The sequence below is a fragment of the Calonectris borealis genome, chromosome 1 (genome assembly GCF_964195595.1).
Source record: "Calonectris borealis chromosome 1, bCalBor7.hap1.2, whole genome shotgun sequence".
In the NCBI taxonomy this organism is placed as follows: domain Eukaryota; kingdom Metazoa; phylum Chordata; class Aves; order Procellariiformes; family Procellariidae; genus Calonectris; species Calonectris borealis.
This window is the reverse complement of record NC_134312.1, coordinates 135,026,765-135,052,750: the sequence shown is the minus strand read 5'-3', so window position 1 is coordinate 135,052,750 and position 25,986 is coordinate 135,026,765. Positions and strand designations below refer to the sequence as shown.

The 25,986-nt window shown below is 39.3% G+C and overlaps 1 protein-coding gene across 2 annotated transcripts; it reads left to right on the top strand.

Annotated features, from left to right (window-relative positions):
• The first annotated feature begins 1,269 nt into the window (after positions 1–1,269).
• On the top strand, positions 1,270–25,511 carry TXLNG (taxilin gamma). Of its 2 annotated transcripts, none has more exons than XM_075175529.1 (10): positions 1,270–1,674; positions 10,005–10,317; positions 11,013–11,104; positions 14,440–14,610; positions 15,344–15,538; positions 16,957–17,076; positions 18,101–18,175; positions 20,374–20,466; positions 20,999–21,094; positions 22,120–25,511. In XM_075175529.1, the coding sequence occupies exons 1-10, from the start codon at positions 1,285–1,287 to the stop codon at positions 22,438–22,440; spliced, it is 1,866 nt and encodes a 621-aa protein (XP_075031630.1). In that variant the 5' UTR covers positions 1,270–1,284; the 3' UTR covers positions 22,441–25,511. The 2 variants fall into 2 exon arrangements, with proteins under 2 accessions (XP_075031630.1, XP_075031639.1); XM_075175538.1 differs by lacking the exon at positions 1,270–1,674 and adding an exon at positions 2,555–2,575.
• Positions 25,512–25,986: the final 475 nt, after the last annotated feature.

The following is a 25,986-nucleotide window of genomic DNA, read 5'->3' as shown; positions in this document are numbered from 1 at the left end:
TATTCAAGGATTGCACGAGCCTTCCTGGTATCAACCGGAGCATATTTGCATGGATCTCTTGCTACTCTCAACTGGAAGGGATGCGTGGGAAAAATCTTAAAGCATCAAAATTCTGCCCTTTTTTCTTTTTGCAAGAATTGTATCAGTATTATGCATGTTTGTAAAAAAACAAGTGTTATTTTGGGTGAAAAAAACTCCATCTAAAGACCAGGATGAAATTATGAAATTACAAAATGAAAAATGAAATTATTTTTCATCTTGAAATTAGCAATTGAATAGTTCTGGTAAATATAGATTTAGGCTGTAAGGACAAAATAATTTAAGCAGGTACTGCCTCACAGAACCTAATTTATTCGACACAAATATCCACTCTACCTATTCTCTGAAGTAGTAAGTGTTTAGGGAGGCTTAGAGTGATATTTTTGTTCAGTAACTACATAAAAGAACATAAAGGTTCCCCTCATATTATGAAGAGGTTAAGTTTATTTCCCTGGCAAGCAGAAACATATGTATTTCCAAGATGTTTCTTGCATCAGTTTTAAGTTACTCTACAGCGGTCCACCAGAAGACCAAGGCCCACATGTGCACATGCAACTGGCGGTGGGTAAAAAGGACTGCACGTGTGCCTCTGCAGCTTCATTCTTTCCTTCGACACATGGTGTCATCCCTTCTTTCGAGGAGCAATCCTTAAACCCATAGCTGCCTTCCTACTAGCAGGAGCCGCGCGGGGAGGAGACAGGCCTGGCTGAGGCGAGGGATGCAGCACGTCGCCATCTTCCCAAGAAGGGCTGAGGGCGCCAAGTGGCTCCTCCAGCTGTGCCGGCCTGGGAGGACGCTGGATCTGCAGCCCTGGCCGCGGCTACACCTGCCAAGCAGCTGCGGGCCAAACCTCCTTGCGCAACTCGGTTTCCCCACAGACGTCCTACTCTTTCTTCAGAAGAAGCGGCTCCGCCGACCGCAGCCGCCACCCAAGGACGCCCCGCGGGAACCACCCCACGCTCGGACCCCCTGTCACGGCCACGCCGCTGAGCTGGCCGCGTCTCCGAAGCGATGACAAACGCAGCAATAGCGACAAGGAAGGCGGAAAAAAACTCGTGGCAGGGAGGGGACAGAGCTTCCTTCGAGGACCGGCCATTAATGATGCCGTACGGCTGCGGCCGCTCCCCTACCTCCCGCCGCGCCCCCCGCCCCTCGGCCCACGCCGGCGGGACTACATCTCCCGGCACACCCCGCGGCAGGCCAGACTACGGCTCCCGGCCTGCGCGCAGGGGAGCCGCGCAGTGCATGCTGGGGCCGGGCGGCTGCGCCGCTGCGCAAAGCACGCTGGGAAGTGCAGTCCGCCTCTCTCCGGGGAGCCCGCGAGTGACTCCTCCACTCCGCCCGCCCCGGCAGCGCCTGGGGCCGCGGCGGGCAGGGAGGGCGCAAATCTCTCACGTGGGGCAGAGGGCTGCACGGCGATTGGCTGTCGTCGGGAGAAGGGGCGGGCCCGCAGGGAGAGGTTCCGGTGTCCCTTGGTTCGGCAGCTTGTTTGGATGCTGCCGTCACATCATGGCGACGCGCGGAGCGGAGGCAGCGCGCGGAGAAGGCAACGGCAGCGCGGCGGCAGCGGGACGGAGCCGGCGCCAGAGCGACGAGGAGGAGGCGGCGGCGGCGGCCCCCAGCGACAGCCCGGAGGTGAGGCGGCGCGCAGACGGGCCCGGGGGGAGGGCGCTCCCCCTCCCCGCCCCGCCGGCTTGTGGCGCCCCGTTCCCCGCCTCCCCCGTCCCCATGCGGCCTCCGCGCTCCGCGGCCGCGCGCCGGCCTGGGCGCTCGGGACCGGGGCAGGCAGCGCCCCCGCCGCTTCCCCCGTTTTCGGGAGCCTGCGCCGGGCAGGCCACGCTCCGCTGCGCTTCGGCCGGGACCGGACCCGTCCGTGCAGCCGCGGGTGTGTGTCGGGGGGGGTCTCGCCGTCGCCCCCGGGGAGCCGCGCTCGCCCCGTGGGGCCGGGGGGTAGCTTGGCCGCCCGCGGAGAGCGCGGCGGGGGCGGGGCGGCCCCTGCTTGGCGCGCGCGGCGGGCCGTTGGGGGCAGCGGCACGTGGCGGGGCCCGGTATGGGGGGGCGGGGGGCCGCCGTGCCTCCGCGCCCGCCGCTGCGCGGGCCGGGGTCTTCGCCAGCCTCGCAGGGGGCCTTCGCCGGGCGGCCACGCCTGTCCCCCGCCGGCGGAGGGGCCGCGGCCCGGTGGTGTCGGGCGGCCCCGGCGCCGCTGCCGGCACTTGGCGCTGGCCGGTGCGAGCGTCGTGGCGGCGGAGGTGCGAGGCGCGCCGGGCAGGAGCGGAGGCTTTGCCGGCCTGCCTACGGCGCGGTGGGCGTGCGGGGGCGGCCGCAGTGCTCCCTTACCCTCCGAAATAATAGGTAAAAATAGCCTTTTCTCTCTTTTCCCTTCCTCTGCCGAAACGACGCTGAAAGCAACGGTGGCCTGGTGTCCGCGGTGACTTCACAGGCGCTTCTGGTTGCGTGTCCGTGTAGGAAAAGCCTAAAATATGTGTGCTTGGGCACCGGACAGCAAAGACTTAAAACGTGCTGTATTTCATTTACTGTACGTAATATCACCAGCACAGTGTCTTACGTGACAGAACTGCCTTGGTAATCTCATGTGCCGCTTTGGTATCTCATCCCGCGTCCTTGCATAAATTCAAGTGGCTTTTTGTGGTAACTTTTTTCTGTGATATAAAGGATAATGACATCCCAGAAATAGTAACTTTGTGGCGGTGGTTGTTTATTTTGGCTGTTGGAGAGAGATTTAGGAGGCTGTGGAGCTCAATGGAAAACCATCTCCTCTGCTCTGTGTTTTACGAAGTTTTTTACTAGGAAGTGGCTTGTAAGTAACTTTGGTGTCTGCTATGAAAGCAGATGATGATGTTTTAAAAAAAAATATACCAACCAAACAAACAGCATCTCCATATTATTTTATATACCCACAGTCAAATGGAATTTAATTTTTTAAAAAGGTGAAATGTGGCAGGGAATATTAAGCAATTTTTACTTTGTACTTTTTTGTCAATTAAAAATTCTTCAGCAATCTCTTGCAGATTTCCCTCCCCTTGCCTTGGTACACGGGAGCTTCTTTATTTTTAGGTTCCTTGCGACCTGTTTGGATTGGGAATTCAGAACTTGTCTACCCTGCTTTATCCAGAAACGTACTGTGGATGACTAGAAAACTATTAGGTTTATAGTAAAGAGGAAGTGAAACCCCATTGGCGGAAGTGATTCATGCTATATTAAATGTTTTCTTAATTAGCACCTGTCTCAAATGCTTGCATTAAAAAAGGGCTGGTGAAATGTGCAGCACTTTGCGCTGCATGTAAGTGCACTGAAAGTTTCCATTTAAGCTTTGGGTTCCTCCAGTGAGATTTTTGTTAGAATTACAGGAAGTGTTTTTTAATGTTTTAAGCTAAAACAGGGAAGAGATCTTTCTAATCTTTTTTCAGAGCACAGAGAAGAAAAATGATAGAAACCCAACCTCTTTTTTTTTCCCCCCCCTTTGAGGTTATGTTTGAGGTAAATAAAGCTATTTTTAAAAGCAGGGATGTCTTCTGTGTCATAAGGCCACTGAAAGACAGAGCAAGAAGTACGGAAAGGGTAACAGAAAAAAGTAAGGACCATAAGCAGGGGTCATGTGAGAACATAAATGTCTGAACCATTATCAAAAGACCGTATCTTGAATAGAAGGCCAGCAGTATTAGTAGTGGAATTCTATTAACATTGACTCTGTATTGACTTTTATAAAGATAAAATACAGATTTCCAAAGTAGATATTTCTTCATCATCCTCCTGCTGTGTTGGGACTTCTAACCTTGCAGTGCTTTGAAACTAACGATGAGTAATACTGCAGGTGCCTCAGTCCAGTATTTTGAAAGTAGATAAATGAGTGCATAGAACATAATTTTTAATGTAATGACAGAACAGGGTGAAATGTTTGTTTGAAATGACTTTCTGATCTCACAATTAAGATCTTAGTTCAGTGGGGAAGCCACCTCAGAGGCCACAGGTTTTCAGAAAGCTATAATTAGACTGCATGATCATTTAGGTCAGTGAGCACAGTACAGAGAAGTATTGCATGGAGAAATAACCTTAATAGGCTAGTCTTGCGGTCACAAGCACCTGAACTGTTGTGTCTAGACCAGTAGATGAAGGTGCACCTGCTGTAAAATTCAAAGCCAAATTTTGTGACATCCCAAAATGCTAGTTTTTATGGAGCAGTCATGAATAAAATTACTACCAATAATGACTGATTTTTCATCACAATACAGTTATGTTAAATGAAGTCTTGATTATCTGCACTGAGGAAAAGTATATTACACACGTGTTTTCAAAGTAAGTTTTCCTGTGTTAGCAGGTAAAAGTAAATGGCTGGGATGCAGGAAGCCTAAAATTTGTTATTAACCATAAACATGTATGGTAAACATGACATACTTTTTGCCACAATTTTTTTTATGTAATTGGTCAGGGTAAAGGATATAAGGCTTTTATGTCCAGCTGCATGTGCGATAAGTTTGAAAATGTAGTCAGCTGAACAATGTTACTCAAATGGTCTTTTCTAGAGTCTGATGCTGAGCAAATGATTACTTATTTGCTTGTATACTTAGGTTGTCTTACAGTTCTGAAAATCTGTTTATTGTACATGTGTTTGTTGTAGAGCTTCCAGGATATTTTTTGAAAGTATTAGCAATTCCAAAGGCTAAGGCTGTAAGAGTGTCTTCACAGTACGGGCCAACAGCTACTATGGGGAATGTAGGAGGTGTTTTGATAGATTAATGCAAGTGCTTTTTTTTTTTAGGTAATTTGCTAACATATAGGAAAAAAAGGATGTTGGTGTAGCTACTAATTATGGTTTCTTTTAATAAGAGGTACAGAGAGGTGTTTTCAGGTGTTTTAGGTAAAGATTGAGTGTGTGTATGCACAGGAGTATAAAATACAGGTACTTAAGTACACATAGTACCAATAATAAGTACAGTATATTTTAAGTAGCACTGTATGTTAGTCTTTTGTAGGTACTAGAACAAAAAAAAAGTCCATTCATGATACATGTTGGCATGATGGGATAAGTTCTGCCCAGGTGTCTGTTTTGTCCTTATGTGCAGCGCATGTTACTGAAGCAGTGCTGTTTGAAGTAAAGTTGGCTTAGGCTCTTGTGATCATAGGTATCCTATTTATGAAACTGGCTATCTTGTACTCGCACCTTTTAGATATGAAGTAAGGTAGAGTTTTCCTGATGTGCACCTTTTTTGATCAAGGTACAGGTTGAGAGAACAGAGCAGAAGACTGAACAAAAACTTTGGGGTGAGCAGAAGCGAAGTTACCAGTAATTTTCGTACAGGCATCCTCAAGTTGTTTGGCCTGTAACTCTGTCTTAAATAGCTTGAAGATGATACGCTTATTCAGAAATGTCAGTGTCTTATAATAGCTGGTTTCACAGCTAGGTAGGTGGCAAGTATCTTATTTTTTTTTAACAGTAGAGTTTTGAATTTTGATAAATAATTTTGTGATCTTATGAAGTGGCACATTATCTGTGCAAAATACTCTTTTTGTCTCTCACTGAAAATCTTTCAAGGTATATAACAATCTAATTCTGGTCTGTCAGATTATAAGCCACCTATCATTAAAGCTGGTTAGAAGCTGGAGGTTGGACGCCAGCTGGAAGCTGAGAGAGCATGGTAGCAGCTAGAAAAGGTATTGGTGATTTCAGTAGAAGGTCTTTGGGGTGGTTTTTGTTTTGTTTTTATTCGGTCAGTACTGAATCAGCGCTATTATACAATGTGCTGCTGGAAGTGCTCTGTTCTGGCTGGAATGTTAAACTGAGAAGTTCACTTGTCTGAGCACACATTTGAAAAGATAGAGGTAATAGTTGGGGTTGTTCTGACCATTGCCTCAGTAAGGGGGGGGCAATTTCAGTGATACTAGTACGGTTCAGTACTTAACATTCTCAATGTGATGTTTATTATTGCTATACTCCAACTTGAAGCTTGATACAGATCAAATCTGAAACTATCTGTAATTAAAGTGTTTTAAGAATAGAATTTAATATAAGAAGGCTGTTTAGACTTCTGGTTATGTTTTTAATATCTAAAGTGACAGCTAATGTAGAAAATTCTTTGTTAGTCATAATCAGGAAGTCATCTAGCTATTAGTGTTTGTGGCCCCTGTCAGGCAATAGCAGACTTCTTTGTTTAAAATGAAGAACAAACACTTTCTAATCTAGGTTAAACACACTAGAATTTTAGTATGTCATGCCACTACTGTCAGTTTTGCTAGAACTTATAGACTACAACTTGATAGAATTTAACTAGGGTTGTTTTAGTTGTTTTTGTATGTTATCAGGTTGTTCTAGCTGCTGGTAGAACCACTTCTTTAAATACAGTGTTCTAGCCTGTGGTCACCAATTTTTAATTGTATTTGAGCTAAGAAAATTGGATATTATTACAAAAACTGTCTGCTGCCACACTGAGCTTTGGTTTTGCAGGGAGCATGCTTGCTTGTCAGTAAGCTTGGATTTGTTCCATGTTCACTGGAAAACCAAAAGAATTTTGACAAGTTCTGTAGTTTTTTCACTATTGGTATTATTTTCAAATATATTTGAGATGTACAAGACACTTGTACAAAAACCTTTTTCTTCAATTCAGTATTCTGATAGGTTATTTCTACCTGCTCTGTTAGATTTTGGAGAATAAGTCTGAAGTTCTGAAAATCCTCGTGGGTTTTTTGACGAAGGATATAGAATACTCAGAGTTGAGAAATTGTCAGTGAAGAATTGGACTGACATCTAATTTGACTTCTACAAAAAGCTCTGCTGAATTAATGAGGTGGTGGTGTTGACTCTGTGAAACTTCCAAATGCTTTGGAATATGCATGTAAATTGCCAGCTCTGAATTGACAGGTGTTTAGGTTAGTATGATGGTTTGCTAGCAGAGGTGGGCATTTCATGACTTTCTGGTCACATGTATGCCCCTGCCAGTAGTTGTTCTTTTTTTTCCCCAGAAATGGCAGGATTTTCTCAGATGAAAACCAGTGAAAATTTCTGGGTTGTCTAAATTTGAAGCAGTGCTTCTCATGAACATCGCCTTGCTGACGGTGTTCCAGTACCTCAGTAGTCAGTGTTAACTATGTACCTGTGGTGAGGATAAGGTATTTTTTGTTTAGTTCCTTGTGCTCTGGCTGTGATTAGACTGACTTTTTTAGCGACTCTCGTGCTTTGGCTTCTTTCCAACCACCGTGCTAGCACTTCTGGTTGGCAGGATTGCCTATTGCTGTGCAGTGAACTGGGTTGAGGTACTGATCTGGCTATAAACTGTGTTAGAACAAGTTGCACGAATGTCGTTGCTAGCACAACAGAAGCAGGTATGAAAAAGGGGAATGAAATGATAGCAAGAGAACTGTTTGGGCACTGCTGCTGTTCAATGTGTAACCACAGCTGCAGCCAGTCAGGCCGCCTCAGCTGCTTGTTGGAGTTCCTGGCAATTTTGTGCTCTGCTTTCCAAAAAAAAATTTTGAGTCTGTTTATAGATTTCAGAAAGTCTGGAAATACAGTGCCAAACCAGAAACTTTGAGTTTAGAGCAGACTTTCCCTACTTTTTGCCAGACTTCTTAGGCACAAGTACCTGAATCGGAAGTTCATGTTCTGTGTGATGGAAAAACTGCAAGTTTCAGCTGTTGTGTTGGTGCTGCAGTTGTACTCTACTCTTCTAATGTATTGTGTTCAGATACCTCTGATCTTTCCTGTCTTGTCAATGTAATGTGACACAGTATCTTCAGCTTCTGTATTGTGTTTTTTAGAGAAGAACTGTACCATGGTTTGGTACCGTTGGTACCTACAAAAAGGTTAAGTGAGCTCTGCTGTTTTCACATCTCTTGTCCTTTTTTAAGAAGCATCTTTTGTTTGTTTAGCTGACCCTAAACTTGGAGGGGTAAGCCTTTCCCATGCCAATAGAAGCCCCACAGTTTAAGACAATCTAAGGAAAAAAAAATATGCATTTTTACAGCTCTAAAAAGTCAGCTGTTAAATGTTGGGGTTGGTTATTTGTTACAGCAATTCTATTACTGCATTACCTTTTCAGGCATTTATCAAATATGTTGTCTGACATGGTTGGAGAATGATAAAACTGCAGTGTGTTTATATTTGTCCATAAAGCAGGTGCATCATTTCCACACTTGTAAAGAGCAGTGCAAAGTGAATCTTCCTTGATAAGTCAAAAGTTGCTCCTTAATGTCTCTACAGATTATTTGCAGTTAAAAAGCTTATTGTCTTTCGTGAATGTATTAATTCCATCTTCTCAAGAATGAATTTGCCTTGAGATAAGGTCTAAAGCAAGAGACTTGCTTCAAGTATAGAGAACAACTAAGCTGTTATGTTTTTTTACAATATTAATGCATATTTGTTTAATGACTTTTAAATAACTCTTCCAAGCATGCTGAACAAATTGGGAGTTGAAATATATCTCACAATATATTATTAGTGTTGGCTGAGTTCCTTTGATGTTGGCTAATTCCTTTTGAAGAGGAAAATGGTCCATCTGTACATAGTATAAAATCCAGTGCAAACTCCTGGCTTTAAGAATTAGCAATTTTTAATATTAAAATATAAGATAATCTGAAATTAATTTGTATTTAAACAGCATAACTCTGCATGTATAAACAAGCCCTGTTTTTATAATTCCTTGTGACTTTTTAAGGAAATTTACTTTCACTGAAAATAAATCAATGAGAATGATCACTTTACTTTGGCAGTAAAGTGGGTTCACCTCTGCTTATCATACTTCTAACTATGTGTCCATATTGTGTGGTAGGATTGCAAATGGAAATCCCCAATCATCTCCAAGTACTGTCCTGAGTCCCAGCCTCTGTAGTGTAACAAAACAACACCCAATCAAACATTCTTGAAGTTCTCATCAGCCTTAAATGTTTCTGGAAATTGAGAATGTTGTTCTGGTGATTAAGAGGGGAGTCTGGTAGCTTAATAAGCTATAGAGTGCTATCAACAGGTATTCTGCTCCAAAATATGGACATATCACTGCAGTGTTAAAACAACTGGTGATGTTTAACTTTTTGGTTAAATGATTGAACATTTTGGGGTTTAAGAAATCTTTTGAGAAAGTTCTGTTTAATTGAGCAGAAATAATATATTGTTAAAAATCATAGGTAGTAAGACTCCAAATCTGAAGCCAGTTAATACTCACTTTTTTTTATGATTTCATAGATGTGAATTTTAACATTTCGAAAATGGATGTGCTCCTGGTCCTGTTTATCATTCTTGTAATACCAACAGATTTTTCTCCAAATCAATTGAAGTAGTTTAAACTCTAACCCTATGTATGTTATCGAAACAATGTATTTCTGTGGATTTCTTTAGACTTCCTAGTAGGATGATTTTTTCCCCCTCTTTCTTGGACTATGTCTCTTGAGTTATTTTAAAACTGGTATCTTCCAGTTTTCTCAAACTAATATGTGATAAAGTTGTTTTTAATAATGGTGTTCTCCTGTCTCTATTTCTGTACCTTATTCTTCAAATAACAGTACATAAAGCTGGCTAAACTCTTGCTAGGTTTTAGATTTAGTATACTTAGTGTTAATTTGTGAGTTACATTTTTAAGAACTACGAGGGAGAAATGTTTTCATTTAAGAATGTGTGCTTTAACAGCAGAGATGATAGCCCATTAGTTTTGAGCTTTAAGAACAGACTTCCATGTGAACTTTTAATTTCTAGAGTATAAACATTTCTGCAATGACAAGGTATCGAAGTTGTTTCATAATAGAGTAATTAACATTTTGGGCTGTTGTGTGCTGTTTTCCTCATCACTCTTTAGGCTCATTCTGTGTACTGTTATTTATATATCTGTCTTAACAACAGTGAGTATCGACTTGAGTAATGGTGGAATTTTACTTATTTGTCCATGCAAAAGAAAGGTGGAAGTTTTCATTTTAAATACAGTTGCTTGACTGTTCACTTCCACTTCTTCCTTTCCCTTCTGAAGTTGGTTGGTGGTGCAATGGAAGAAGCTGGATCTCAGGAGGTGGGAATGAATAACCAGGATCAGCTGGTGAACAGCAAGTGCAATGAGTTGTCTGATACAGCGTTGCAGCATGCGCAGTCCAACTGTTACGGCCTGGAAAACACGGGTGCATCGGAAGAAGCTGAATATATCACAAAGAACAGAAAGCACCTGGAGTCCATGTGCTGCTCTCAAGAGTCTCGTGAGGAGACTCCTGGGAGAGAAGAAGCCCGTACTGATCCACCTGATGGCCAACAAGATCCAGAGGGTGAAAAACACAAAGAGAAAACTTTGGGTATGTTCTCTTTGGCATTTTGATTTTTAAATGGCTTTAATATTTTTGTAAAATAGCTATGCATTTTCTCTGTCTTGTCTCAAGTTTACTTTGTAGCCAAAACTTGTCATCTTTAACAGGATATTCTGAGAAAATGTGTACTTCTGCTTAGGAAAAGACAGTTCTTAATGCATATGTAAGAACCCTTCTGCTGGTAAAGCTGTTTTTACAGGAACTTTAATAATAATGTGGTAATCACTAATCAGCTTTTTTAACTGTCTGGTTGTTGGATTAACTTTTGAATTTGGGATTGCGGTGTTCAATGCTACCAAAGCAGTGCTGATATTTAAATGGCAAAGGCTTATTAAGACCACTTGTGTGAATATCCTTTATTAGCAAAACTTAACCTTTTAAATTTCACTCTTTCCAATTTTTCTTTTTATCTGTGCTATTATAAGTTATAAAACAAAAATATTTTGGGGATTTTAAGATTAAAGTAACTTTTGCTATCCAAGTTGCATAATGGCACATAGGCAAGGCAGATCTATTCTTACTGTGATAACTTCCCATTTGTCATCCGTTTGGATTATGCAGCTATCAAACCACAGAACAACTTAATTCACACTAATTTCTCATGGTTCTATATTTTACTTCTAAAGAGGCTGCTTTTCTGGTATGTTTTTTCTCAATATGGTTGTCTTTCATCCAATTCATAGGAAAAGAAGTGCTATTATTAATGCAAGCCTTGAACACACTTTCTACTCCAGAAGAAAAGCTGGCAGCTTTGTGCAAGAAGTATGCTGATCTGGTAAGTAATTTGTAAAGATAGCAGGAGTTATTCATGTGTTAATATTAACTGTGGAATGCAGGAACTCCTAATACAGGACAGTTAACAATTTTGAATGTTTCACTGTGTTGGTAGGAAAAAAAAGAACTCAGGCTTATTATGAGTATTGCTTCAGCCAAACTTGCATGTAGTCATTTCACTTCTACATGACTGCCTAAATCCAAAGAAAAAATAGGTTATGATAACCTTTTGATAACTTGGTGCTGAAGCATAACATTAGGATTAACAGAAAAGCTAAGAGTTTCTTTTGGGACTAATTATTTTCTTACGTTTTGTCCGTTGATAATGCTTTTGTGCTAGCATTTTATAACTTATACCCTTTAGGATAAAGGGAAAGAATATACTGTGATAACGAGATTTGGAAAAACAAAGTTCAGTTATACTTAAGTCTTTAGTGATTTTTGGGGGGTAGGGGAAGTTGGAAAGATCTAGGTTTAATTTTGCTTTGTGCTTTCTGATCATGCAAAGGAATGGATAGAAAAGTATACATTTCTTCAGTAACAAACCAAAAAGGCAAAATGTTAGCAGTAATAGATCATAAATTGCATTCCCACCCCAAGTAGGAGAAATGATAATTTATTTTCTAACTTAATTAATGGCAAAACTGGGGGGGGGGGAATGCTCATAAGTTGACTTTTCAGAATGTGCCTGGAGACAAAAATGCTTCACTTGGTCTTCTTGAGTCAGGGACAGACAAGAATGGAAAGACTGGAAATACTGTGTGTGTGTGTTTTCCCACCATATTTGTAGATATAAAATGAATGCAAAACTAAAGAGATAACTTAATAGCTTGAAAAAAGCATAAGATTTGCCTTCTGTAGATGTCAAGTGTATTATATATGAAAATGTTTCTGAAAATGACATAATGGCTGCACAGCATGGCATAACTCTTCTGAAATAAATTTATTTTTCCTTTGAGGTTAATGATGTCTCCAGAGCTTTGAGGATGAGCTAGCAGAGGCAATACTAATTACTTAAGAATAGACTTAAATTAGTTCTGTTTAGGAAATCCTGAGTCCTCCTTGGAGGTCTGTTATGTTTTTGCTTTGTTTTCCTTGCTCTCTCTCTCACATGCCCGCTCTTGTTCACATGAGTGAATTTGCTTCAAAACCAGCAGCTTCTCTAAGAAGTCACTTTCATTTAAATGAGAAACAATAGTACTTCCATAGTGCAACTTAAGGATGGGGAGCCCATTTAAAAATGAGCTTTGATATTGTGAGAGAAAAATGCAGTAAATGAGTTAGTTCTTATGAGCAATTGCTTGTGCATGTGATGCTTTTTCTATTTGAGCAAACAGCTCCCATGTCAAATCACAGAGGTGATGGTGATGGCCTACATGAGGAGCTAGCTTGGCATGAATTCCTCGCTTCTGCAGAAAGAAAACAGTCTGCACCATCTTCACTTTGAGTTTTCTTGTTGGAGGAAAGATCTCAAAACAATTAGGGAACACCTAGACCAAATGAATTGTAATTTCCTTCAAGAACCTTGGCAATCGGGAGAGACGTGTTCATGTTATGTTTTTTCCTCTCCCAGGAGAGGATCCATAGTCTGTAGGTAGAGTAAGCATTCACAGTCCACAGATAGTCACCATCCTAGAAAACCAGTTGCTTTCCCCATGATGCTCAGAACTGCTGGGAAGTTGGGTGGGAACTTGTCCGGGTGTAACAGCAGCTCCGTTTTAGCTGAATGAGTCTTAGAGGTACTCTGTTCCCCTTAAAAAGTTTAGGTTGGATCTAGTTGTGTTCCTTTTAAGATGCATTCTTTTCTTCATGATAGTGGTGGTGAACCACTGGCATAGGTATCAGCTTTAATGCCAGCAGAGGTTTAAACTGTTTATGACAGTGCACCTACAATGCTTTTTTTCTTTTTTTAAAGATTCATCATCTTTAAAGCTCACTGTCAGGTTTTTCAGTGGTGTCTCATGAAAAGGACTGTACAATAAAGGTAGGAATGCCTCTCTCCTGGCAAAAGATCTTCCACAATTTTTTTTTTTCCTAATTTGGAATCTATCAGGAGATCAATTTGTGATGCAGGAAGGTGTGCATCCTTGGTGGTGTGTCTCACACTGGCATACTTTTACAGGCCTGAAGTTTCATAAGTATGCAAACAGCACAGCCGTTTGAAGTATTTTTTCTGGCCACCCAAGAAAAGGGCTTTTTATGTTTGGATATCAAAACATTTCCTTAACATTCCTTTTCTCTAAACTAGATGAAATATACATTTAACGTACTGTTGTCATGGAGGTCCTTAACTTTATTTATTCTTTCTTCTGTGCTTCAGCATTATTTTGAGCTCTTTCAGAAAACCAGCATTGTATTCTTCTCTGTCATGGTGATGTTCCTCATTGCCAGCCTTCTTTTCCTGTGGTGTCCCAAGGCTGAGGCACTATCTAATAAGGAGCAGTGTTACCCTTAACATTGTTACCTTCTTTACAGTAGAACAGACTCTAAATAATATGGTTTCTTGGGGAGCCCAAAAATCTTGTGTAATGGAACTTACTCTCAACTAGATAATGCAAGAAACTTCCATTCACTAGGTATTCATAGAATGGATTTTGAAGTCAGCACTATATACAAAATTTAACGCCGTCATCTACCATCTAAACAGTCAAAAGGAAATAGAATAAAAATTTTGTTTTAAATGGTTGAGACTACAGATCTCTTAAGTCATCAAAGCCTGGGCTGTGCAGCTTTAACAGTATTTTACTCTATTTGTCGGGGCTGCTGGTTGTATCTGTTCTTTCCTGAAATACCTTAGCATTTTACAAGCTTGTATCAATTACTGCTTCCTTTGGTAGGAGCTCCTGCTGACAAGAAAGAACTCTGTACACAGTTCAGTGGGTTTTTCATTTTGATAGTAAAAACAAGACCTGTTGGATAAACAGATGTGTGTACCTTACAGATAAGAGAGTGGAAAAAGTTATGACTTGTTGAAAAGCCAGTTTCAGTTGGCTTTTAATTGTATCTGCCACATCCTCCTTTCTGAGGACTAGTCCTACCCCTGTAGCTGATCGCAAGGTGATAGCCTGTGGTCAACAGGTACATGGCCCCTGTTCCTCAAAGGCAAATGTTTATTAAGTTGGAATTTGTATATTGTCATCTTCTGTCCTTACACATTTAGAATTGTCTGTAGGATGATGGGAGTTTCTCTTTAAGATCAACTTGGGGGTCTTAATGAAATTATTTGACTTCATTGCTTTCATCTGAATTGTTTAAAAGTTTGTTCAGTCTGCTCATCTAGATGCATAAAGATAGTTTCACCTATGTTTATTTAATAAATATACTCTCTAATGTTAGTTGGAGGAGAGCCGGAATGTTCAAAAGCAGATGAAGATACTGCAGAAGAAGCAAGCACAAGTTGTGAAGGAGAAGGTCCACTTGCAGAGTGAGCATAGCAAGGCCATTTTGGCACGTAGTAAACTGGAATCTCTCTGTCGGGAGCTTCAGCGTCATAACAAGACTTTGAAGGTTAGTTTATTTACGTAAATTACACTGCCCGTGGTGGTGGAAGTCTTACTTATTGATTGCTGCTTTTTACTTACCACTTTGCCCATCACCCGTACCTGCAGAAGATGAGTGGCATGTGGCATGAGTGTATTTGATTTTAAGGTAAAGAATGTGGGGATAGTTCAACTTGCTGATTTTTTTTCCCCTCAAACTGATTCATAGATCATAGTACTCGCAGTATGTGATCTTACTATATTTGTTTCTGGGAGCAGTGCTGATGACTGCTGGAAAAAATAGCACAAGTGAAATACCCTACCATTTCGTGCTGCTGTTATCAAAAAAGGCTTAATTCTGTCATAATATAATGGATGGGAGTGAAATGGAAGAGAGCGAAGAGATTCTTACCTGTGATTACTGTAGGAAATTTCATTATAGTATTAGTGCTGTTTTTAACATCTGGGTAATCCTCACGCTTGCAAAGGTATTCATGTAGCATCTTATAATACCAGCCTCTGAGTAATGTTGGTAGTGGTAAGGACAAGATTCTCTGAAAGTTTTGGAATTTCTAGGTTCTTCATTCCGTGCACTTCATATGGGTAGTCAGCATAGCATATTATGATTGTGGCTTATGTTAACTCTAGCACTCCAGAACTTGAAACTGTCCATAAGTGAATTATTACCATTGTTTCTGACTCAAAAAATACGAAAAAGGTGCATGATTTGGCTTGAACACATTGATATTCTCTCATAAAAGGAAGAAAACATGCAGCAAGCGCGTGAAGAAGAAGAAAGACGGAAAGAAGCAACTGCACACTTCCAGATTACGCTGAATGAAATTCAGGCTCAACTGGAACAGCATGGTATACATAATGCCAAGCTCCGGCAAGAAAATATTGAACTGGGGGAAAAACTGAAGAAACTCATTGAGCAGTATGCATTGCGAGAAGAGGTGCTTACATTATGCTTCTAATGGGATTCTGTTAGTTCCTTGACTGTAAGGATCAGATAATTATTTAAAGGGGAGAAAAAACCCTAATTCTTTACAGCCATTGTATATATATTTTAAATTATTCTTTTTGCTTCACTACTGTGAAAAATTAAGTAGCTGTTTGGCCCACTGTCTGCCTTTCCTATCTTGTTTTGCATATCTAAATTCAAGATGCATTGAAAAAAATCTTTCACGGTGAAAGCGGTCAAATAGAAATAAGTTGTCCAGAGATTGTGGAATCTCTGTCTTTAGAGGTATTTGGAACTCAACAGGGCAAGGTGTGAGCAACCTGATCAGACTTCGAAGTTGACCCTGATTTGAGTGGACTAAATGGCTTCCAAAGGTTATTTCCAACATAAATATGTATTAATATTTGAAGTTCTTCTGAATTATAATTTCACGCTATAATGGGAGGAGGAGTATAAGAGTTATTCTCTGTCTTTATTTGTTTTGGTTCATTAAGGTTCGGGTGTTTTGGCGAACTCCTTTGTGTATGTAGCTCTTCTTGTTGGCGTAGAATCAAAATAAGTTATTACGCTTTAAGAATATATTTGGACTGGTGTCATGGAAATGACTGTGTTTTAGGGCTAACGGAGCTAGCTTTAATTGGCACCAGTATGTGAGCTAGCCAGTCGAAGCTGCAGTAATGGAAAACAGCCAATTCTCCTTGTCAGAGAGAGAACTAAGCTTCAAGGAGTTCTACAGCTAAGATTAGTTAGTTTTTAGCTGGCATAGGAGGTATGGAATATAATTTCACAACTGTTTTTGTTCTTTTTTTTTTTTTTTTTTAAATCCGGATCAGTTAGAAAGCTCTCTGTAGACTCTAGTTCCCCACCTTTTTGTGCTCATGGAATATTTGTATCTACCATGAGATAATTTGGGGAAGAAAAGAGGTAGGAAGCTGCCTTATGCTACTTTACGGATGGAAGTAAGACTGCAAAATTCAATGATATGTGGAATTTCATGAGCTAAATAAACTATTGTAGCAAACCTTGCTCTTTTTGAGCTTTTTTTAATTATGAGGACTAGAGCTTTTAGATGTAACAAAATACAATTAGGATTAGAGGTAGATACACCAACTTCAGAAGAAAGGATGTAGACTACTTGTTACAGCATTTTTGAAACGCCTGGTGTGAAGTGACTGACAGTATTGTACCAATTTTGTTAAATATGCATCTGGCTTCCGTGAAAGACAAAAAATGTGTAGCTGTAATGTATGGCAATAACAGGAGGAAAAAAGCATGTAAAACAGTCTTTTTCTGCTTTTTCTTTTGCATGAAACTTCTAAACAATATGTATCTCCCCATACATGTACACTTATCTTAATTGACCAGTGCACTGTTTATGTTTGACTAATATGATTTTCTTTCTTCCTTTAGCATATTGATAAAGTGTTCAAACATAAAGAACTACAGCAGCAACTTGTGGATGCCAAACTTCAGCAAACTACCCAGCTTATTAAAGAAGCAGAGGAAAAACATCAGCGAGAAAGGGAGTTTGTAAGTGAATTCTATCTATGTTAAGAGAAATAACAAATTATTAAAAGCAAATACAGCAAACTGAGGAGACTGTCTTTTGGAAGTTAGGATAGATTTCCACATCAAGACTGAGATTTAAGTTTTGTGTATGATGCCTACAATATTAACATCCACATTCACTAATGTGAATCCACATTCACTAATCTAAATGATTCAAAATCATTTAGATTTTTCTTAGACTAGGAAATGTCTTGAGCTGAAACACCAAAAGTACTTTCTTGCTGTTTTGTAGTTGTAACTTCTGTTTTTATGCTATAAGAAATAACAAATGCAGAATAAAGCATATGCTCTTCTGAACAATCTGTCCCAGAACTATGCCTAATGTTTTATTTGTGTGTTGATAATCGGCAATTTACTTGCAGTCTTCCAAGAAGTTGGCTTCCAGTTAAAAAGTAATACTTAGGTGAAGATTTTTTTTATGCTCCCTGTGTATTTATAACTTCTAGGCAAAAGCCTTGCTTTTCCTGTATAATCTTAAAATGATCATCCAGTGTTGGATTGTTCTATATTATTAAAACATAATTTTGGAATATTAAGCTGATTAAAATCTCTTCAAAGATGAATCTACAAAATGGTGTCAAGTTGAAGCAAAATTGAACTAGTCCGTAAAGGTAATATTAGTGACTGGAGAAATGGAGGTGGAAAATAAATTAGAGATGTTACAAAACAGTTATAAATTACATAGAGTTCATTAACTAACTACTCATAAATTTAGCAGTTCAAACTTGCTACAGAAATAGGAAGGTTGACTCATGCTACCAATTAGAAAAATGTCTCAATAAAAATAATTTCTGCATGCCAGCACATGCTTTAAATCGTATATGTGAAAGTATAGTATAGTAATGAAAAACCCATGTGACAAAACATGGTTGAATAACCCTTAGGTGATGTTAAACTTTGTTCATTTTTCATCATAAATCAAGTTCTTTAAGCCATTCTTAGGAGTACTTTCTTCATTATGTGGCTTTTTCCTTTTTTTTTTTAGCTGCTAAAAGAAGCTACTGAGTCCAGACACAAATGTGAACAGATGAAGCAACAGGAAGCTCAGCTGAAGCAGCAGGTATTTTTTTAATAGAGTGCTCTTCAATAACAGTTGTTCTGAAAAAAAATACCAAGAGATTTGTGATTGTAGTGAACATAACACAACATAAGAAAAAAAACCTACGTGTTATTATTCATCAGATGCAATATACTACTTGTGAAAAGTACGTGGTATTTTTTTAATTAAGTCTTAAATTTAATTTGCAGTAGGTAACTCTTCAATAGTGAAGTGTGATGTATAAATTGTAAAGACTTGATGACTTGTACTTGCTGTTTAGTACATCTGGAGAGTATACTGTTATTGGAAGGTGCTAAACATTGAATTCCTGGAGTTAGTATCCTTTTAAATTAATAGCGTTAATATTACGAAGACTAGAATATATGAAAGCTTAAGAATCTATTCATTGTGGCTACTTCTTTACCATTCCTTGGCTTCTCTGAAACTGTTGTTTTCTCTTCCAAAGGTATTTTTATCTTTTTTATAGCTGTTCAGGACCAGAGAGGTCCTTGTGACTATAAAGACTTGGGTGGGGATTTTTACCCATGCAGATTTTAGAATTTGCTCCTTACTGTTTCCGTCCCATCCTGTTGTGGAGGGTTGGGAGCAAGCAATGTTATGATTATCCTTGTAGTTATTCAGGTTTAGTAACCTAAAGCTGAGTGTCTCTGTCCACAAAAAATTAGTATCTTCAAATTGTTTTCTTACTGTAAATGCTACAGCGAAATCCTCTCTGAGAGTGGAGATTTGGTCTCCAGTTTTTGTGCTGTGGTTCTGGATCACCTGCAGTCATTGGCCGTACGTGAGCTCAGCACGTAAGGCAAAGAGAAATGGCAGGGTCAGCTAACATCATAGCATCTGAGAAGCAGTAGCTATTCCTTTTGTTGTATACCTCTTACTGCTTCAGTTTTGTGAGGTTTTGTGTTAAGTTTCCTTGCAAGCTCTGTTTCATGCCCTTTTTTCACACTTACTGTACCTAATTCTTTTCCAGGCTTTCCAACAGTTATATTCAAAGTGTGTGTGTGTATGCATGTAGTTAAATGTAATCGCATACACACCACCCCCCTCCTTGGAGTGTCCAATGACTTAGACTCATTAATATCCAAATTCTCCCAAGTAGTTTTTTGCTGCACTTAGTCTTTTATGATTTTTTCAAGTTGGTTACCCTTTATTTAAAATCCCACTGCCTTTTTGTTATGCTTTTTAATAGTAACAATGGGTATAGTTGTGGTTTCCCGGGGCCAACAGATTTTTTTGTAGAATAAGATGAGCTAGAAAGTTAATTCACAATAATAGTAGAGTCATGATCTACTGTTGACAAGGTAGGCTAATTCCTGTTATGAAATTTCGTCTACTATTAGAGGAAAATACAATATTTCTGTGCTCTGAATTGTATTGTCCTGCAACCCCCAATGAAGGAATTAGTCTTCAGATGGAGTAAGGAGTTACTAGTAAATGGTCATGTATTCTCAGAACATCAAATCACAACACTGATAGTATAAGTTGTTTTAATAAGAAGCATAACCTATTTTTTTTGTGGAAAAACTATGTTAATTAACATATTTTGCAGTTACTTCTTGATGATTGACCTTGTGGTGCAGGGCAAGAAAATTTTCTGTCATCGAATGTTAATGCTCTTCACTTGTTAAAATGTAATGTTTTTCACTATTAAATGAATTCCTTGTCAATATTCACTTTCCATGATTTTTGCTCACTGGGCAGATTTCATAGATTGTGAATGTGTATTTTGATATCTGGAATCAATCATGTTTATCTTGTCCCAGCCTTGGTTGTTAGCTTTGCCTGGTTAAGGTGGAAAGGTAGGCCTTTTCTAAGTTTAATTTCACTAACTGTAGTTATACAGTTCTCATTGCTGAATTTCCGGTATATTAAAGTCCACAGACTTTTTTTTCCAGTGGGGAAGGAAAAATGAGATAGTGGTGAACTGTGATGTCTTCCAACATTTTATTAAGCATAACATTCCTTTTTCTTTAGAATATATTACTGTTCTATAAACATAGAACTCTCCTTTCATATATAATTTGAATAGCATGTTTTCAGACAAGTTCTGCATGGTCCTCAAATGGAAATCGTAGGATAGTATAAAAAAGATAAAAGTTCATCTTCTACTATTTTGAGTTTAATTTTCTCTTGTACCTTAATATTTTTGTATTTGGATACAGCTGTACAGATTAATGTTCCTGCCTCTTTCCCAACAGCTTTCTCTTTACATGGATAAGTTTGAAGAATTCCAGACCACCATGGCAAAAAGTAATGAACTCTTTACAACCTTCAGGCAAGAAATGGAGAAGGTACTTATAGGATTACTTAGAGTTTCATAAAAAGTAATACAAAAATGCATGCTCCTAGTGGGATGCATTTTAGATTTTGTAACAGTGTTTGCCTTCTGAAAATATATGGAGTATTTTGACATTTAATTTGCATCATAAGATAGGGCATAAGAATTTGTCATGTTATGGAAAGAAATGGGGTTTTTTTCTGTTTTATTTACATACTTGCGTAATACCTAAATCCCAATTTCGGTGTTTTATCAAAGGCATACAATACTTCTCGGTCTTTTTGGCTTATGTTCTAAAATTTATTTTCCTGGAACTGTTTATTAGTTGTTCTTGAAGGTTGCTAGTCTGTTTCTTTAAGAATCAATCTTGTTTTCTTTGAATGCAGAATCTGTATTTGTGGGGTTGATTTTGTGCAGAAAGACTTTTCTGTAAAATAACTTGTTCAAACTGGACTTGGAAAGTAACACTAAGAAGTCGAATTATTCATGTAAACCTACTTACGTTGCAATGCAAGCCACAAAATTAAGTCCTTTATCCTTTGTAGATGACGAAGAAGATTAAGAAACTGGAAAAGGAAACCATAGTGTGGCGTACAAAATGGGAAAACAACAACAAGGCTCTTCTGCAAATGGCTGAAGAGGTAATTATCTTTTAAGCAGCAGTATGGCTAAACTAGAGTCTGTATCCTAGAGAACTTCATACAGTTTTTCAGTTTTAGAGAATTGGAAATAATACACAGTATCCTCTTCTTGGATTGTCTGCTGTATGTATTCTGTTGCGTAAATGGTATTGGAAAATAAAAAGCTGCTATATAAATCTAAACTCAGACACAAAAAAAATTCAGCCTCATCTTTCCTTGCTTACTGTTTAATTGGTGGGATAATGTGTATGAAATCATACAAGCTGAATGAATTGACTATATTTTAATATGTTGAGCAAAGTTCAATCAGTGCTGCAATAGAAATCTATTTTAAATATACAAGACTGACATGAGGAAATAACCTGTGCGTAAGGGATCAGTTACTTTTTGTGCATGACTGCTGCTTTTGAGGTCATAAGGTGCCATTACTTAATTGTAGTCCAGCAAGAGAGGAGCTAAAACAGTTTTCATACAGGCCGTAGGCATACGGTTCTGCCTATACTGTCTAATGTCTAGTTCAAGTATATTAGGTATGATCTTGCTAAACCACGCTAGGTCATATAGGTTCTGCTATAGCACTGCTTATCCTTCTCTGTTCTTTTAAGGAGCTGGTTAGGAGAACCATGAGCATGGTATCTTCTGACCTGGATTTTGCTGCTGAATTGTAGATTTCCCACTTGGATGCCCTTCTGCTCCCTGTAGTTGCCATTATTTGGGTTGTAATTAACTGCTTTATGGGACTTCATATCAGGATACTCAGCCCTCACTTACAATTAGCATTATGTAGTTATACAGTTCTCATTGCTTGTTTCGAAAGGTGTCTGTTGCCACTCCAGCTTAGACAAACCATCTGAAGTGTAGTGGTCAGTATGCTGAGCAAACTTGCTCTAGTGCAGCTGGAATTTGACCTGCTAGATTAATTAAGACTTAATATTCAGGATTAAATAATGGTGATTCTTTTCAGTAATTTAAGAAAAAAAAACATCAGTTGGATCACAGAGCTTTTATTTTCTTTTGTCCTTCAGAAAACAGTAAGAGATAAAGAATACAAGGGCTTTCAAATAAAACTGGAGCGTTTGGAGAAGCTATGCAGGGCCCTTCAGACAGAAAGGAACGAGCTGAATGAGAAGGTGGAAGTCCTTAAGGAGCAGGTTTCTCTCAGAGAAGCAGATGTGGATCTAGCTGTGCAGGTGTTGCAGTCCTGCACACTCAATTCCCACGAGGAGCTGGGAACTCCCACTGACATGGAACAAGGAATCCAACCTGATGTGGAATCATGTGTGGCAAATAGTTCTGAAAAGACTGTCCCAACAAGTCCTGTTCCTGGCACTGAATCTGTAGACTAAAATGAAGTGTAAACACTGTATTGAGAGATATATTTTGTGTATAACTTTCTCTGTTGGTGGTAACTATTGGTTTTGTGGTGAAAATTTTCTTACTTTTTCTACCATATCTGTATTTTCTTAGAACTACTGGACTTATGTGGTACAGGAAGCTGCATAGCAGCTTTGAATAGCTTAAACTATAAATTTTCCACAACTGTGTTGCACATCTGCCTCATTTTTTAAAAGAAAATATTTTTCCATAAAAGGATGCATGTGTGTTTCTTTCCCACAACACAAATCACTGTCATGGAAGACCGTGTACAGATATAACATTGTTCTGGGGAAAATAGTGACAGCATGTCACTTTTTTGGTTTAAAGAACAGCATTCTGGTTTTGTTCATTGATTTGCCACTCAGTATACTAAAGATTACCAATTTTTCCAGTAAATTTATCTACATAAGGATGTCTAATGGCCAGTAAAAAAATGTCAGCTTTCCCCTCTAGTATGTTTTCATATATATATGAATGAAAAAGTAAAGGTCCAGAATATAGTAAAAGATATGTTTAAAGGGTTTTATGTACTTTGTGGTATGAAAAAACAGCTTTGAAATACATACTTTGCAGCTGGTGAAACAGGGTGTACAACTTTTTGCAGACTTCTCAGGGTTGTGTTGTAAAGGTTAGTTTGGACTATTTGCCCTACCTGTGAACATGTTAAATATAAATGTGTGAGAAACGTTACTGAGTGGAATTTTGCAGTTGTGTAGCCTATTGCACAGGTGTTGGTCACGTTCTGCCCTCTTAGCTGCAGTGTGTCATCACGTGGTTATCCTGACTAGAGAAATCCATTACTGTCTAGACAAATCTCTGGATTATCTGAAGGGCTGGAAAATAGACGTTTACTGCCATAGGTGTGGAAGACGCAAGTCCGTGGCATATAGGCTTTCTCCAATAGCCTTGTATGCAATGTGTTGAAGCGTTAGTTAAGCGTATACTGGTTATAATTGAACATGTAGATTCAAACACTTTTCCTGAAGTACAACGTGGAATTCTTGCACACTCAACCTCGAAGCTGTACCAGTTGGCAGAGTGCCTTCCCAGTTAGGTTACCTGGTAAAGATGGTACTTCAAATTCTTACACTAACATACCACAAGCACTCCCTTGTTAACCTTAAACCATATAGTGATTTCCTAGAAAATTTGATATCCACATCTTGACTTTTTTTCCTGAGAGAAACTAGGACCAACGTTTATTTATAGCAAGGCAATGTGTGAAATAACTACAAGCTACCCTTAACTTTCGTTCCCATGTATTTACTTTCTAGTTTTGGTTGCTGTCGTTTTAAGAAATATGAGCATGTGTAGCCTTTTCTGGTACTTAAAGTTCTTTGCACTTACTTGGGAGGGGATTTCTGAACCAAGCACATCTCTCAATGAGCTTCCCACCCTCATTGCCCTTGACAGTTTAGTGGCTAAATTACTTGAATGTTCAGGCTGCACTGAGCTCCTGATCCTTTTCCTGTAGTAATGTACATTGAAATAATGTAGCTGTCTCTGAAAGAGTAAGGTTATGTAAGGCCTGATAAATGTGTTTTAGCTCATACCACTGAGAGGAACTGTGCAAAACTGACATTTCTTAAATGGTGGAGCAAATGGAAGCTGGCCATCTTTCTCCTAGATTTGTGCGGGTTTTGTGTTTGTGGTCCAAGCACAATGCAGGAATGAAAAGAAGGTAGCGATGAGCAGTCAGTCAAGTTAGACTCAGAGCTTTGAAATGTTAATCATGGCATAAAAAAATACTGGAAAGAAGTATTTCAGACCTGCTTTTCAAATTACTTGCTTTATAGAATCAAACTGTTTAAAAAATAGTTGTTGCAAGAACTGGTTTTCAGCTAACACTAAGCATGAAGTAATTTTCCTGAGGAAAAGTGAAAAACTTTGTATCTGATGCATCATACCCTTGGCAAGGTAGAACATGCAGTTTTCTATTTTTACAATTCATTATTTGGACATTTGTATCTTTAACAATTCTTTCTATAGTGCTTGTTCTATATGGAGGCAAGAGTGGACTTTTGGACCCTGCTGCAAGAATATTTTAAAGGGCTTTTAGAGACATGACAGATATATAGAACAGCAATACAAATATATTTGTTACTGACTTAATATGTAAACAAAGCAGAACGCCCCAAGTGAAAGGCTTTTAAAATGGGGGATATCTTTTCTCTTTCCTACCCTTAACATACCCATATCATATCAACTTATCTGGCCAAGGTGAGCTATACTTTGCTTCCTGAAACCAGTCGGTACAGTTTCATGCATTGCTTAGAGTGTTGTTTAAAAAAAAAATTAAATACAAATTTATATAAGGGATAAGCTCAGCACTCTTAACTGATCTGCCATAAAGCAGGCTCTTGCACTGCCAGTCTGCAGCCAAATTGGCTCCAGTAGGGTTTTTAAGTAAACTTGTATTAATGCCTTTCTCCCACTACCATAAACTCTTTAACCTGGGCTGTAAACCGATGTAGCCTGAAATAAGTATGTCTAATTGTCAAAACTCTGGGGCCTGATTGACAGTTTCACCATGATTAAGCTGCAAAAAGCTAAATTATATGTGACGCAAGACCCAAATATGTGTATACGTACACAAGTAAGTTAGGGCTGTATCTCTAATGTTTTGTCCTTCCTTTCATTACACCTGGTTACGTTACAGTTCAATTCTCAGGTGTTGCAGAAAATCTACCTCTTTGGACTGTAGATGGAAATAACTGTGAAAAAAAGTGATGCAGAAATCTAGTTTGTGCTAAACACACTGCTTTATTTTTACAACCCATGTCTGCTTTCATGAGGAAAAATGATAAATGAACAGGCAGTCTTTGTTTTGCTTTTCAAAAACATTTTGTAGAGATTTTTCACTAATGTGAATCTGAAATTTTATCTACTCGATTCTGTATAGATTAAGTAAATAAGTATGCTTAATATATTGGACTCTTGAGTTTTTCTTTAACGTATTCATGTCTTCTAACTGGATCTACTGAACTCATTGTATTTGTTTGAAAACTCAAGAATGAAAATTAAAAGATGTGAAATTTGAGTTCAAGCGTATTGTTCAAGTGAAATGCCCTAAGAAGGGTGCTGCTACAGGCTCGGGTCGATGACTTGCAGGTTACTGGCGGTAGCCGGCGCAAGCCGCACAGGCGGAGAACGGTAAGTCAAGTGCTGCACCGGCCGCGCTCGCCCAGCAGCCCTCGGTTTGGGGGCATGGGACGGTGGGGGGCATGAGCCTGTGGCTGCCTGCTCTGAATTCTGCTTGTGCCTTCTGTCTCCAAAAGGTTATCTACCATAGTTCCATTGGGTGCAGTGTGAAAAACGGGGTTTCCATTAGAAAGTCGGTTGTCTAGCTCATCAGGTGCTCCCTATTCTGTCATACGAATGTGAGGTCATTTGTTGGTAACATACGATTCTCTCCCAGTTTCCTAATAATGCTGAGTGTTCGGTTTGCCTTTTTTGGCATATTCCTAAATATTTGGCAACTTCCCTAAATTTACAAGAGCTGCTTTTGAGTTCAG